This window comes from Balaenoptera physalus (genome assembly GCF_965194825.1).
Source record: "Balaenoptera physalus genome assembly, chromosome: 5".
NCBI classification, from domain to species: domain Eukaryota; kingdom Metazoa; phylum Chordata; class Mammalia; order Artiodactyla; family Balaenopteridae; genus Balaenoptera; species Balaenoptera physalus.
This window is the reverse complement of record NC_138884.1, coordinates 78981039-78994814: the sequence shown is the minus strand read 5'-3', so window position 1 is coordinate 78994814 and position 13776 is coordinate 78981039. Positions and strand designations below refer to the sequence as shown.

The window sequence follows — 13776 nt, the reverse complement described above, 5'->3', positions numbered from 1 at the left end:
AATGAGAAGCCCGCACCGCAATGAAGAGTGGCTCCCACTCGCCACAACTAGAGAAAGCCCACACGGAGCAACGAAGACCCAATGCAGCCAAAAAATAAATAAATAAATAAATTTTTTAAAAATACATTAAAAAAATAAGTTCTGAATTACATATTTGATCTTCAGCATCAAGCTACTCATCTTTTTCCAAGAAAATTCAAGTCTCTACCCTTTTTTTGATATTATACTGTAATCAATCCTAGTCAGAACTGAGTTAACCTAAAAATCAGCTTACTTTACTATTTTAGTAAGTGTTTAACTTACTTATTTACTATTTTGAAAAGTGTTGAACTAATTACTGCAGTAGATTTTAGGGATTCTCTTCAACTGTGACATTTTTCTCTACTTGTTGGGACAGACTATGAATGTGAATAAATTCATCTTTAATTAAGTTACCTGTGAGTTTTCTCTGCAAAGAATCATTTAAAGTATTTATGAAATGAACTATTTAACCAAACCCATTTTAAAGTTTTTAAGAGTTACAACTTCAGTATAACCCTTTCAGTTTCTTTCATGTAAGCATTCACAGTAATATGTTCTTTCCGTGGGTCTCTTTTCTGTACAACTCTAATTTACTGAAATGCATAGAATTCCCACCACCTCACAGGGGTGCAGTGAGGAAAAAACAAACACAAATCAACAAGTGCTAAAAGAACACCCTTTCTAAGGTCGTATATATAAAGCTAAAGAATGGAAGGAGGAAGGAAACGTATATATAGAGGTGGTCAGTGAACACACTGTTGAAGGAAGTCCCCCTTCCTTCAACTAGCACAGTGTGGTTTAACAGCACGCTAGCCAGAAAGATAAGACATCTTGGTTCAGCTAGTCAAATGGGACGTCACTTCAGAGAAGGTACCTGACTTAGTTGTTTGTTCCCCAGTGTCTTCACCTGTGAAGCAGATGGTGGGCAAATGTGTTGGTTATCTACAGATACACTTTATGGAAATGCTACAGAGAACAGAGCATTGCAAGTATGTATGCAAAACCCCTGTACTTTTGTGAACTCTATGCTATGTAAAGTCTAGAAGCAGAGGGAAACCCAAGGGCCAGGAAAGTTAAGACTCCCAGGTAATCCAGAAAAGCATGGGTGAGTGCAAACAACAGTGGCACACAAGGATAACTCCAGGTCTCAAGAGGCCCCCTTCAAAACAGACTGGATGCAGTATAGGAAAGTTTGCCATTTTGAATCCAGAAAGGCAGAAGTATAACTTAATCAGACTGTAAGCTTAACAAAACCAGAATCATTCATCTTTGAATTCCTCCATCCCTACCATACTGTACATACTCACTAAATCTTTTCTGTACAAATGATGAATGAATGAAAACAAACGAGCTGAGTCCCATATAACAAATAAGTGCATAGACTCTCTTTTGCCAGGAAATATATATAGATGAAATAAATATTAATATTCTACATATATATATTCCCCTAAAAGGAGAAAAATTCACATGTTACAATCTCATGAGCAGGGAATTGTACCTATCCATGTTACTTTTTGCAGTGGCAAATAAAATTAAGGAACAGCTATACCTATGTGATAACTTGGAATAAAGACAGAACTTTCCCAAAAGTCTTCACATACAACTAAGATGATGGGGTGGGGGGGACTCCTTTCTCGCAGTCTATTAAAAATCACTAGAGATTTCATTTAAGTCTTTTGCTTACTCATTTAATTTTATTTAACAACTATATTGCACATATTTTGTGCAATTTTTCAATTCAGGTGTTTACCAATGTGGTAACATGCAAATATTATAGGCAGTTCTCTAAGATTAAAAATAAAAAAGGTAAATGAAGAGTTTTGGTAAGAAGACTATAACAATGTTTTTAATTATCTGAAGTAGCAATCATCAAGCCATCATGAGATAATATTTATCTCAGAAGTACAGTATAGTCACAAAACCCAAACGTCAAGAGTTCTCTTAAGAGAGTCATGGAATTAATTACTGAATAACCCAGGTGTTTCTAAGTGCCCTCCTATAGGTGATTCTCTACGTGTACCTGACCAGCATCAACCAGTGGCTAAACCATGTTCTAAATGGATTTAGAAACAACTCAAAATGTAGTTTCACTTTCTCAAATGGCCATGTGATTTCTTCTGACAGTTCATACTCTGGCTGTTTACAATAATGTCCACATTTTAGTTTGGGGGAGAGATTAATACTAATAAATACTAAATAAAAACATAGTTTTGATTCTAGATTTAAATAAGGCATCTTCTCAACAACTAAAATGGAACAAAATTGCATGGAAAATAACTATTACAATGTCTCTAAAGATCTTTTTGCTTACTTGAAATACTAACTGATCATCACTATTGTAATTATTATCAACAAAAGCTTTTTTGAGCGGGCAACAGGTACAAGATATTGTGTGATATGTTGAAATTAGCAGGCAACAACCTCTGCCTGCAGGAGATTATTAATGTAGTTGGTGATTTTAAAGAGGCAATAACAATAGTAATACATATAAATTTAACAGTAATTCTGAAGGGGCTGGCATTTACAACTGGGGGGTGGGAAGGTGAACAAGGTCTCTCACTTAAGAGTAAGTCAGACAGAGAAAAACAAACACCATATGATATCACCTCTATATGGAATCTAAAAAAATGATACAAATGAACTTATTTACAAAACAGAAACAGCTTGGGATTAACAGATACACACTACTTTACACTGAATAGATAAACAACAAGGTCCTACTGTATAGCACAGGGAAGTATATTCAATATCTTATAATAACCTATAATGAAAAAGAATTTGAAAAAGGATACATATATACACACAAACACACACAACTGAATCACTCTGCTATACACCAGAAACTAACACAACATTGTAAATCTATACTTCAATTAAAAAAAAAATAAAATTTTTTCAAATTTAAAGAAGAAAATAGGACTTGAGATGGGAATTGGATGAACAGAAGGACAACTGTTAGGCACAGCAAGAGCAAAGCTTCAAAGGCAAAAAAGTGACAAGTATTTTCAAGCAAAGGGGTCTGAATAGTCACTAGATGGAGTCCATTCTGTGAACAACCATATTATTTAAGCTGTGTAAGTGCCCTCACCTACCTGGGCAACCCAAACTCATCCTTTCCAAAACAAAGGCAGTGCAATCAGAGAGACTGATCTGCGTTTTGGTCCAGGCTTAACAACCAGCTTACTGGGCGACCTGGAGCAAATCATTTCCTTATCTTCAGTTTCCACAAGTGGAAGACTTGAAGGTTATTCTTTAAAGTTCATTCCAGCTCTAAAATTGTATGACTTCTTCATTACTAACAAATAATCATCCCCATGAATGGGTAATTATCAGCATATAAATCTATGTAGGTCTAGAACAGAACAGTTTCACAGACACACCAAGCCCTCTTCCACCCCAGGGCCTTTGCACATGATGTTCCCACTGCATGAACGGGCTCTTTCTGCCCAACACTGCTCATACTCCAACCCATGGCCAAATGGAGACCTTCCCCAATCCCTCCCCAACCCCACCCCTCACCAAAAATCTATACAGTCTGCACTTTTACCACCAATGCTTCCTCTACTCATATAATTTGGTCTCTTTTTCAACTGTTCCTCAGGGTAAGTGCTATCATACCTATCCTCATCAACAAACACTTAATAGAAACTACTAATTACAGAACTAGCTTCAAAGATTTCTAAGAATCCCCAGCCCAGCAGTGCACGATGCAGAGAAAAACAAAACTCAGCTTACGAAAATCATGATGTCAGATACAGTTCTTTTTTTTTCCAATTCAACAAGTGACACGCACTTCTGATTAAGATAAGTTTCTTTCAAGATAGGCAGGTGGGAAAAGGGGGTGGGGAGGAAACACTGTTTATTTCAACTATACTGCCATTTCCCAAACATTCTGGGAATTGTTCTTTTCATAACTGCCTTCAGTGCCTACAGCACAGTTTTTTGAATAGATTCAGTCCTAAAATAGCTATATAAAACTCTGATGGAAATTTGACTTTTTGGTAACACTAAAAACTGCCGAGAGCTAAGTCTTATGAATAAAATAAACTAGGTAATACCATTTATGAACAGAAATGCTGATTTTTCTTACGGCCTTTGTCTCTCTCATCATGATACAAATAATCACTGAATAAACCACAACTATCACAGCCAGATCCAAGAGTATTTTTTGAGATCTAGAATCCTTTTATTATTTCTACTTTTAAGTAGCATGAGGACCAAACCTTTGATTAAACTCCCTCTTCATTTATTAGAAATTACTCATACTGTACTGTTCTCCAAAAAATGCTTTACATGACTAATAATTATTTAACACAGAAGAAGAAAAAGTTAAAATTGAGGTGGGGGAGAGAGAAAGGGAAACAGGAATAAGTGATTTCTATTCATCCTAGTGGACCAGGCTAAAATAACTTATTTCGCAGGAAGGTGATCTTCAGTCCCTAATGAGGACCATGAGAATGAGAGTAGGAGAACAACTCTAATGATTTTTAAATCCAATTTCACATTTGCGGACTCTGATATACAATCACTGAGTGTTCATGATGTAGTTGGCATTTTACAACAAACGACAAAGGACAGTATTTCCTCCATACATTTCTCTTCCCTGCACCATGGACATTTACAAACTTTATGTCTTGACCTACTAAATGCAATGTGTGATCAGGGATTAGATCCTGGATTTGGGCAAGGAGGGGAGGTTGAGAAACAGCTATGAAGGCATCAGTGGAATGATGAATGAAATCTGACTATGGACCCTGGACCACATAATACTACTGTATCAGTGTTACATGTCTTGATTTTGATCATTGTACTGTGGTTCTAAAAGAGAATGTCCTTATTTTTAGACAATACACAACGAATTATTTAACAGCGAAAGGGGACTGTCTACAGCTTACTTTCCAATGGTTCGGAAAACATGCATATGAAGAGAAAGAGACCAAGGAAGAGACCAAGAGAATGACAGAGCAAATGGGGCAACCACAGGTAATTTGTGAATCTGAGTAAAGGTTACTTGAGAGTTCCTTGTACTATTCTTGCAACTTTTCTGTGAGTTTGAAACTATAGCAAAATTAAAAGTTACAAAAATATTTTAGGAGTGTGGATGGAACAAATGGTATTCTCCCCCTTTTCTATCTTAAATAGGTTTCTGCTTCCTAGAGGAAAAAAAACAGTGAACATTTTTAAATGAAAATGGATAATTTGACAAATTAAGAAGGTAAATCAGACCCTAGGACTTCAGACCTGCATCTTGGCTCTTTTAAGTGATGAGGAAGGTCAGATCCAGGACAGTAGAATAAGAAAACAGATATGAATCAAAAGTGGGGAAAGAGACACCAGAGAGGAAACTGAGACACAAGACAGGAAGTTGATACGACCTTATTTCGGAAACAAGGAAACTCAACTGCCAAAAAGAAAATGAGTTTTCGTGGGATAATAGAGTTGAGAATTTTCAGAGCCCTAGTGCACTAACCACTGTACCGTCTACAGAGCATCTAGAGCTGTCCCACTTTTTACAAGCTAGTGAATTGTCTGATAACCTCTAAAGTCTGATGCAAACACTTCCAAATGTCCTATAGTAAAAGAAACCATTTTGTCCACCCCACACTCGCCCCCCAGAATCCTAGAAAGTGCCAGAAGATATAAATCTTCAGGTAGCAATTAGAAAGGTCCCGTAAACCTATGCTTCCCACTGGGAGTCCAACTAGTCTAGGGATACAACTAAGGGAGAAATATCTGATCATTTCAGAACCTTAATAAGCTCTTATGCCTATATCACTAGAGTCTCCAGGTTCCAGGGGTGGTAAAGAAAACAACTCTATATGACCCAGAAGACCTTATAGAAATATGAGAGTTTGACCAGGATATTCAAGAGACTCATGCCATCATCTTATAACTACCTCCACCATCCCAACAGTTCACCTGAGTAAAAGGTTAAATTTTCAAACAACTCATCACATAGAATGTTTGATTTCAGTACAACTGGAATAAAAGGATAAGGGAGGCATTATAGGAAGAGCACTGAACTTAGAGTCAGAATACCAAGGCTCAAATCCTGACCCTTCTACTTATTAGCAGCATGACCACCTTTCTGGTTGTTCATGATGTTTGCATAGGATAAATCTGCCCTGCCTGCTTCTAAGGGTTGAGGTCTCCCCACATCTCCCTGGACCCATCCAGCCATCCAACGTGTACTGAGCACTCAACTCTGCACTAAACTCTCAGAAATACGAAGATAGAAAAGCTATGAACCCTGCCCTCAAAGAGCTTGAAGTCCAATGGGGGACACAGATATGTAGACAGAGTCAAGCAACCAAGATGTCACAATAAAAATATGGACGGGGCACAAAGGGCTGAGGTGGGCTGGGGATTCTACCACTGGTGGGAGGGATACAGGAAAGGCTTCAGAGAAGGTGGGGATTGAGCTGAGTCCGAAAAGACGAGTAAGTGATTACTAGGGCACTCAACACATTTCTGATGGATAAAATAGATATGGATAGATAGACAGAGCCTGGTAGGCAGGCAGAGGAATATATCACTTCAAGTTGATTGAACAATAGTAACAGAGGCACAATGTGAAAGAGTAACTGCAGGTAGAAGACAGCTGGGGATGGAGGAAGGAGAGAGGGAAGACAAGGAAAAAGGGCATCAAGTACCTTGTATTCCAAGCTAAGGAATTTTAACTTGATCCTAGAGCAGATGCAAAGCTACAAGTTTTAAAAATCCCTCTTATGGTTGTATAGTTGAAAGATGAAGATCCAAAAGTAAAATCAACTAGGGCAGTAATCCACCAAGAGAATGGAGTTGGGAGCTGCAGTAAGGTTGTAATGAAGGGAAGGAGAATTCACAGGACTTAGAAAGAGATTGGATGTGTGTTGGGTTGAAACAGTGATGGCAAGGGAGTTAAGGGTGTAAAGAGACAATATATTTATATGAAAGCAATTTCTAAACTGTAAAAACAATTGAAGAACATTGTTTTCTAAAGTCCAATTAGATAGTGGCACAATCAGACAAAAACCCTCGTTTTGTCTGACGTTAATTTTCTTCTACCACAAAGAAATTTTTTTTAAAAATTCATAACTGAAAGTAATAAAAATATCCTCAAAAGTTTTAAAATAAAACTTCATCTGTATTATAGAGAGATTTAATAGATTTTTTTCCTAACTTTCCCCAGAGTATCAAGGTTGTTTCAAAGATAGGCTCTGAAGAAATAGCCCTGCAATTCATTAGTATTTGACCTTGTGTAAGTTTTTAAACTTTCTGAGCCTCATATCACTCATTTTTGAAATGCGGGTACTAGTAAGACTTCATACAGTATCGTTTTGAGGAATAAAGAAAATAATGCATGTACTTTTTTAGCACAGTGCCTGGCCTGTATTTGGTACTCAATAATTTGTATCATAATTACTACTAATGTGCAGGGAAGAGTTAACATGACAGGCCTATGACGCTGCCTACAAGGTTGGTCCTTGGCTGGCATCTGGGAACTTGCACTTTGGGAGGGGAGGGCTCTCCCATTGCCAGCACTGATAAGAATGGCTCACTGGGCCTAACCTGTTTGTACAAACAACCTGGCTTATGCTGAACACCTGCTTTCCTTCTGGAGTCTGGAATTTTGGTACATGCTTAGACAGAGGGTGCCTATGTGACCAGCCTCCAATGAAAACCTTGGCCACTGAGTCTCTAATGAGGTTCCCAGTTAGAAAACATTTCACAATTGTCACAATTCGGTAATGGAGGAATTATACACCCCCTTTGTGGCTCTGCTGAGAAAGGACTCTTGCAAGCTTGTGCCTGGTTTCCTCCAGACTTGCCCCAGGCACCTTTTCCCTTGCTAATTTTGCTTTTTCTTCTTTCACTGAAATAAATCATAGCAGTGAGTTAAACTCAGTGCTCAGTCCCCTGAGTTCTCCTAGTGAATCACTGAACCTGGGGGTGGCCTTGGGGAATCCCTGACACAACTGGTCTCCCTATTCCTCAGCCTTATAAACTATTGTCAGTTTTCATAACAGAGGAGTATTACAGACAAGAAACCAACAAAATTGGTAATACCAAAGTCCAATTATAAAAATTTCCTGATTTCTTAGCTAACAGTAGTTGCAGATTTACACGCTACTCGAAATTTTTGTATTCAAATATCTAAACATATAAAAATCTCTCCATTCTTTGTTTTCTCACCATTATTTAACAGGCCTTTTTTCTGATTAAACTCCAGCCCTGTTCTTCCCTGGATTCCATCTCAAAACCATGTGGAGGCTCCAGCAGAACGTCAGGTGATCTAAATAAACCACGTGTCATTTAGTTCCCTGACCAGAAAGCAAGAGCACAGTTTCCTTTGTTCTGTGTTATTATAAGAAGAGCAAACAATATAAATTGTCAGTAAGATCTTTTATCAGTTCACTAGAAGATGCAGAAACATAAGCTAGTTGAGAAAGAGCAAGGAGGACAAACCAAAGAATGGCCCACAGCAGAAACTGAAACACAAGTTTTCCAACATCAGACTTGGAAGAAACAGCTTCACTGAATTTCTCATCATCTAGAACAGAATTTCTTAGCATACTTTGAAAAGTACAATAAACTGTACCTAATAGGAAAATTTTCAGTAAAAAGCTTATTGCCATCCTATTGAAGGAGCTGGGGTCCAGAGAACCAGGAAAAGATCGATGTCTGACTCTGTGATTAACTGAGTTTTAATAAAGGATGAATGTCACTGAATTGCTACAAAGAAACTAGGAATCATAGCTACTAGATCACTCAGTAGCCTACCCAGTATTTCTTTTAAAAACAGAACTATGAACAACTAAAATAAATATCTCTGGGGCTACCGCAGAATGGCCCCCATGGTTTTTCTAATCCACTTAGAGTCTTACACTTTTAACAAAATATTTTTTTTTAATACCTGTTGATTCTGGGCGCAGGGCGCTGGGCTGGCAGGGCCCGGCCCCGGGCTCCCTGGCTGAGGCTCCTGCCCCCTGCTTCCACACGTAGGCATCTCTCGGGACAACTGGCACAAGAGCCACAAGACCGGGGACAAGAGAAAGCCCTACCACAGGAAGTGGAAGTATGAGCTGGAACGCCCCACTGCCAACACCAAGATTGGACCCTGCCGCATACACACAGTTCATGTGCAAGAAGGGGCAACAAGAAGTACCGGGCTTTGAGGCTGGACGTGGGGAACTTCTCCTGGGGCTCGGAGTGTTGTACACGCAAGACAAGGATCATTGATGTTGTCTACAATGCAGCCAACAACAAACAGGTCCGTACCAAGACCCTGGTGAAGAATTGCATCATGCTCATTGACAGCACACCGTACCGACAGTGGTACAAGTCCCACTATGCACTGCCCCTGGGCCGCAAGAAGGGGGCCAAGCTGACTCCTGAGGAGGAAGAGATTTTAAACAAAAAACGATCAAAGAATATTCAGATGAAATATGATGAAAGGGGGCTTCCCTGGTGGCGCAGTGGTTAAGAATCCGCCTGCCAATGCAGGGGACACAGGTTCGAGCCCTGGTCTGGGAAGATCCCACATGCCGCAGAGCAACTAAGCCCGTGCACCGCAACTACTGAGCCTGCGCTCTAGAGCCCGCAAGCGACAACTACTGAGCCCACGTGCCACAACTGAAGCCCGCGCGCCCTAGAGCCCATGCTCCGCAACAAGAGAAGGCACCACAATGAGAAGCCCACACACCGCACTGAAGAGTAGCCCCCTCTCGCCGCAACTAGAGAAAGCCCGTGCACAGCAACAAAGACCCAACACAGCCAAAAAATAATTAATTAATTAATTAATTTTTAAAAACACTTTCAACATAAAATACACTGCTATAAATAAATTTTTAAAAAAACAGAAAGAAATATGATGAAAGGAAAAAGAATGCCAGGACTTCCCTGGTGGCACAGTGGTTAAGAATCCGCCTGCCAGTGGAGGGGGCACTGGTTCGAGCCCTGGTCCGGGAAGATCCCACATGCCACAGAGCAACTAAGCCCGTGCACCACAACTACTGAGCCTGCACCCTAGAGCCCACAAGCCACAACTACTGAGCCCCCATGCCACAACTACTGGAGCCCGCATGCCTACAGCCTGTGCTCTGCAATGAGAGAAGCCACCGCAATGAGAAGCCCGTGCACCACAGTGAAGAGTAGCCCCTGCTCGCTGCAACTAGAGAAAGCCCTCGGGCAGCAACGAAGACCCAACGCAGGCAAAAATGAATGAATGAATGAATGAAGAAAAAAAGAAAAAGAATGCCAAAATCAGCAGTCTTGTAGAGGAGCAGTTCCAGCAGGACAAGCTTCTTGCGTGCATCACTTCAAGAGCAGGCCAGCGTGGCTGAGCAGATCACTACGTGCTAGAGGGAAAGGAGCTGGAGATCTGTCTGAGGAAAGTCAAGGTCCAGAAAGGCAAATAAATCCTCTTCCCTCCTATCTTAGCTCATATAATAAAGGTGTTTATTGTTCTAAAAAAAGTGGGTTACCCACATTACAGCCCTTTTCAGATCACAGCTTCTAGGGCGAGGGAGATGAAAACAAGAACATTTATCCAAGGAAAACAGAGAACTGGGCAGATTAACCCAAACAGGGAAGAAACATAAAGTGAAGTGCTACTGGGCTTACCTAGGAGCTAGGCTGAGAGCTGTCGAGAAGGAATTCAGCCTAGTACTATCAGAACTTTTATTGTCTCAAGAATTCAGATTCTCATCTTAAAACTCCTGACTCTTTAATATAGGTAACTATTTCTTTTTAACTGTGGGAGGCAAACAAATCTGCAACCATGTTTCCAACTGAAGGTCATAAGTTTGCCAATGAACATCAGTCCCCGAGAAAAGAATCCAGGAGGGATCAAAATGCCCAGTTCATGGGAGGAGGGGGGGTTCAGGCAGGACTAGCTAACAGGACTAGGCTTCCTGGGCCAGTCAGCAGTAGCCAGAAAGGAGATGGATTCTTTTTTTTTTCTTTTTTTTTCAATTGAAGTATAGTTGATTTACAATATTGTATAAGTTTCAGGTGTACAGCACAGTGATTCAGGTTTCTTGCAGATTATATTCCATTATAAGTTATTACAAGATATAGGGTATAATTAATTCCCTGTGCTATACAGTAAATCAGTGCTAAGTGTCAGAGGCTGGGCTGTTACATGTTGTGACAACCTCTTCATTCTGTCCTTTCTGGTTCTCATGGTGGCGGAGGCTGCTGCCAGGAAAGACAGTGAGTGGGTCAGGTTCTCAAATAAGAGGGTTTCCACTGTTCTCTGTATTCTGCTTAAGCTAAAGCAATTAGGGCACTTTTAACTTTGTATCATCTTTGTATTATCATTTATCATCTTCAAAGTGACTTAACAATTGCAATGTATTTCAACTGCATCGGTCCATGTTCCTAAGCAGGTAATGTAGGTTTCTGAGGTTTTTTTTTGGTTAGTAAAGGACCACACTTTCCAACGTTTACTGTTACATTCCTATTCTTTTCTTATGATATTATTCAAATTATGACAAATCATTATTATACAGCAAAAAATTATTAATGTTTCCCCTTAAAATTTATTTTAGATTTTAAAATAATTCATATTTCTAGTCTTATCTGAAACCCTTTTGGAATCCTGAATTTTTCAGATTTAATAAATGTAATATAGCACATATACCATATACACTCCCAGCAAGAACTGGACAGCCCCACATAATTAAACACATTACTAATTCTGCACACACACACACACACAAAATCACACTAAGATAAGGACTAAAAATAGCTTCATCTAAGGTCAGGTTTTGCAACTGAAAGAGTTTTTGAAGTTTGGGTCTTCAGCGTTTTGGGGATTTAGGAAGGTGGATAAAGGACTATAGTCCTAAATTAAGTGAGCCTGCAGAATTCCACAATGACAAGGTCACAATGACAAGCCACAGCAGAAATTAACAGAGTTGAGGACCACCAGCGAGAAGCAATGCCATTCTGTCTGTATTGGGGGAACCAAAATACAGAGAAATCAGTGGGAGAAATTCGTGGAAGTAAAACACAACAAAAACAAAATAAAAATGAGTAAATCTATTTCTGAGGAAGGTGCTCTAGGAAAATAGCAGAATTAAATAAAATAAAATCAAACATCAAGATCACCAACAATCTACTGTAACCAACTAGACAATGGCATGTGGTCAGAAAGGGCAACACAGTCTCCCAGCCATTCCCTAGAACCCAAGAAAATTTCTAAAAGGAAGGAACGTGGCTGGGCCTGCAGTACTAGATGAGGCACTCCCAAGATGGCAGGAGAAAAAAGATGGGTCAGAGGCCACTATATATGCATGCACCTCATCTAGTGGTAGAACCAGAGGCTAAAACAACTGAAAAGCCAGGAGCTGGCTGACAACATGGCCCCCCTCTGCCACCTGCTCCTTGACCAGGTTCTAAGTGAGCCACTGCCCTCTGCACCCATCAAAGGAACTTTGCACTAGCTGCTTATCACAAAAAAAAGTTGAACAGTTCTGCTGTCAGTCAACTTCACCAAATCACTAAGCAGTTTTAAGTAACTTTCACTTAATAATGAAGAAATATTCATATAAAGTGATGGACATAGACAGTTTATATGTGCTAAAGAAGACTTTTATACATAATATGATAGTTTATGGAAAAGAGCCATGTACACAACATACTTAATGAATTCCACAAGGATCTAAAACTGATGTAGGAATTTGTTTTCTCTAACACATTAATTCAGTAGGCCGATATAAAATGTATACCCATGTATACTATACCCATAATTATCAGACGTGTGAAAAATGTCTATCCATATCCTTAACTTTATCATTCAAATCCAAATGATAACAAATCATTACCTTAACTTCATTAACCTAAAGCTTACTCCATAAGATTTGGAGGGTATGCCGAATGTCAGTATTATAAAATAGTATCAACATGGAAAGCAACAAAGTAAACTTTGATTGTCTCCTACCTCTGCCCGACCCTCATAGTAGGTTAACATGGACTTTGTTAGCACAAAAAGTCTCTCTTTGTAATTTAAGGGCGATGTCTTCTTTTTCTGCTGTGACCTTTTAATAAGAATCTCTTCCAGAATAGTGTTAAAATTCATCTCGGTCTTCTGATCACTGTTTCTCCTGCCATTGAAGATCCCAGGGTTCTAAAGTAAGAAAATAAACAGTTGAAATAAAATGCAACATGTGAATTATCCAAGAATGCTGTCATTCCAAATTTACCAAAACAGATTTTACTCTGACCACAGCTAGAGCCGAGGAATGTTACTCCATGCACCTGGACTAAAAATGCCCAGGGCATGAAAGCTCAACCTCCTCTTCTTCCCCAGCCCCATCCTGTTCCTCCATGTCCCTGGATTTCATAAGAAAATCTAATCAAGGTTTGCCATGATGATGATTCACTCCTTTGTCCCTCCCTGCCATCCCTTAGCTTGCTGGCACACTCTTCTGCTATTTGATTGCAGGGGAACAAATATCTCAGCAGGAAAAGTACATTTCATCACCTGCATGGCTGGTTTAGGCTGATATTTAAATTGCCTCAGGATCTTGGTACACAAAACAGACAAGCACACAGGCACGGTAGACTGTGAACAAAATGCATTACCACAGTGGTGGATAGCATTCAATCTCCAGCTCTAATAAGGATGTAATCTTGATCAAGCATCCTCGTCACCAGAGCCACGAGGATGTTCTCTGATACCTACACTACCATGCTCCACATTTCTCTTCCCTATGGCTCCTGTCTCAACCACAAGAGAAAGGAAACCCACCCAGTTACAGCTAATCC

General features: G+C 39.6%; 1 protein-coding gene across 8 annotated transcripts in view; it reads right to left on the bottom strand.

The window, feature by feature from the left end:
* The window catches only part of TEC (tec protein tyrosine kinase), a 142579-nt gene that overhangs the window by 79903 nt on the left and 48900 nt on the right, over positions 1-13776 (bottom strand). For all 8 annotated transcript variants that reach the window (XR_014263871.1, XM_082462473.1, XM_082462478.1 and 5 more), the window contains one exon: positions 12950-13135. Coding sequence is in view for 7 of the 8 variants with exons in the window: in XM_082462473.1 (XP_082318599.1) it covers positions 12950-13135 (186 nt within the window). In the remaining variant the exon portion in view is untranslated. The remainder of the gene's footprint in view (positions 1-12949; positions 13136-13776) is intronic.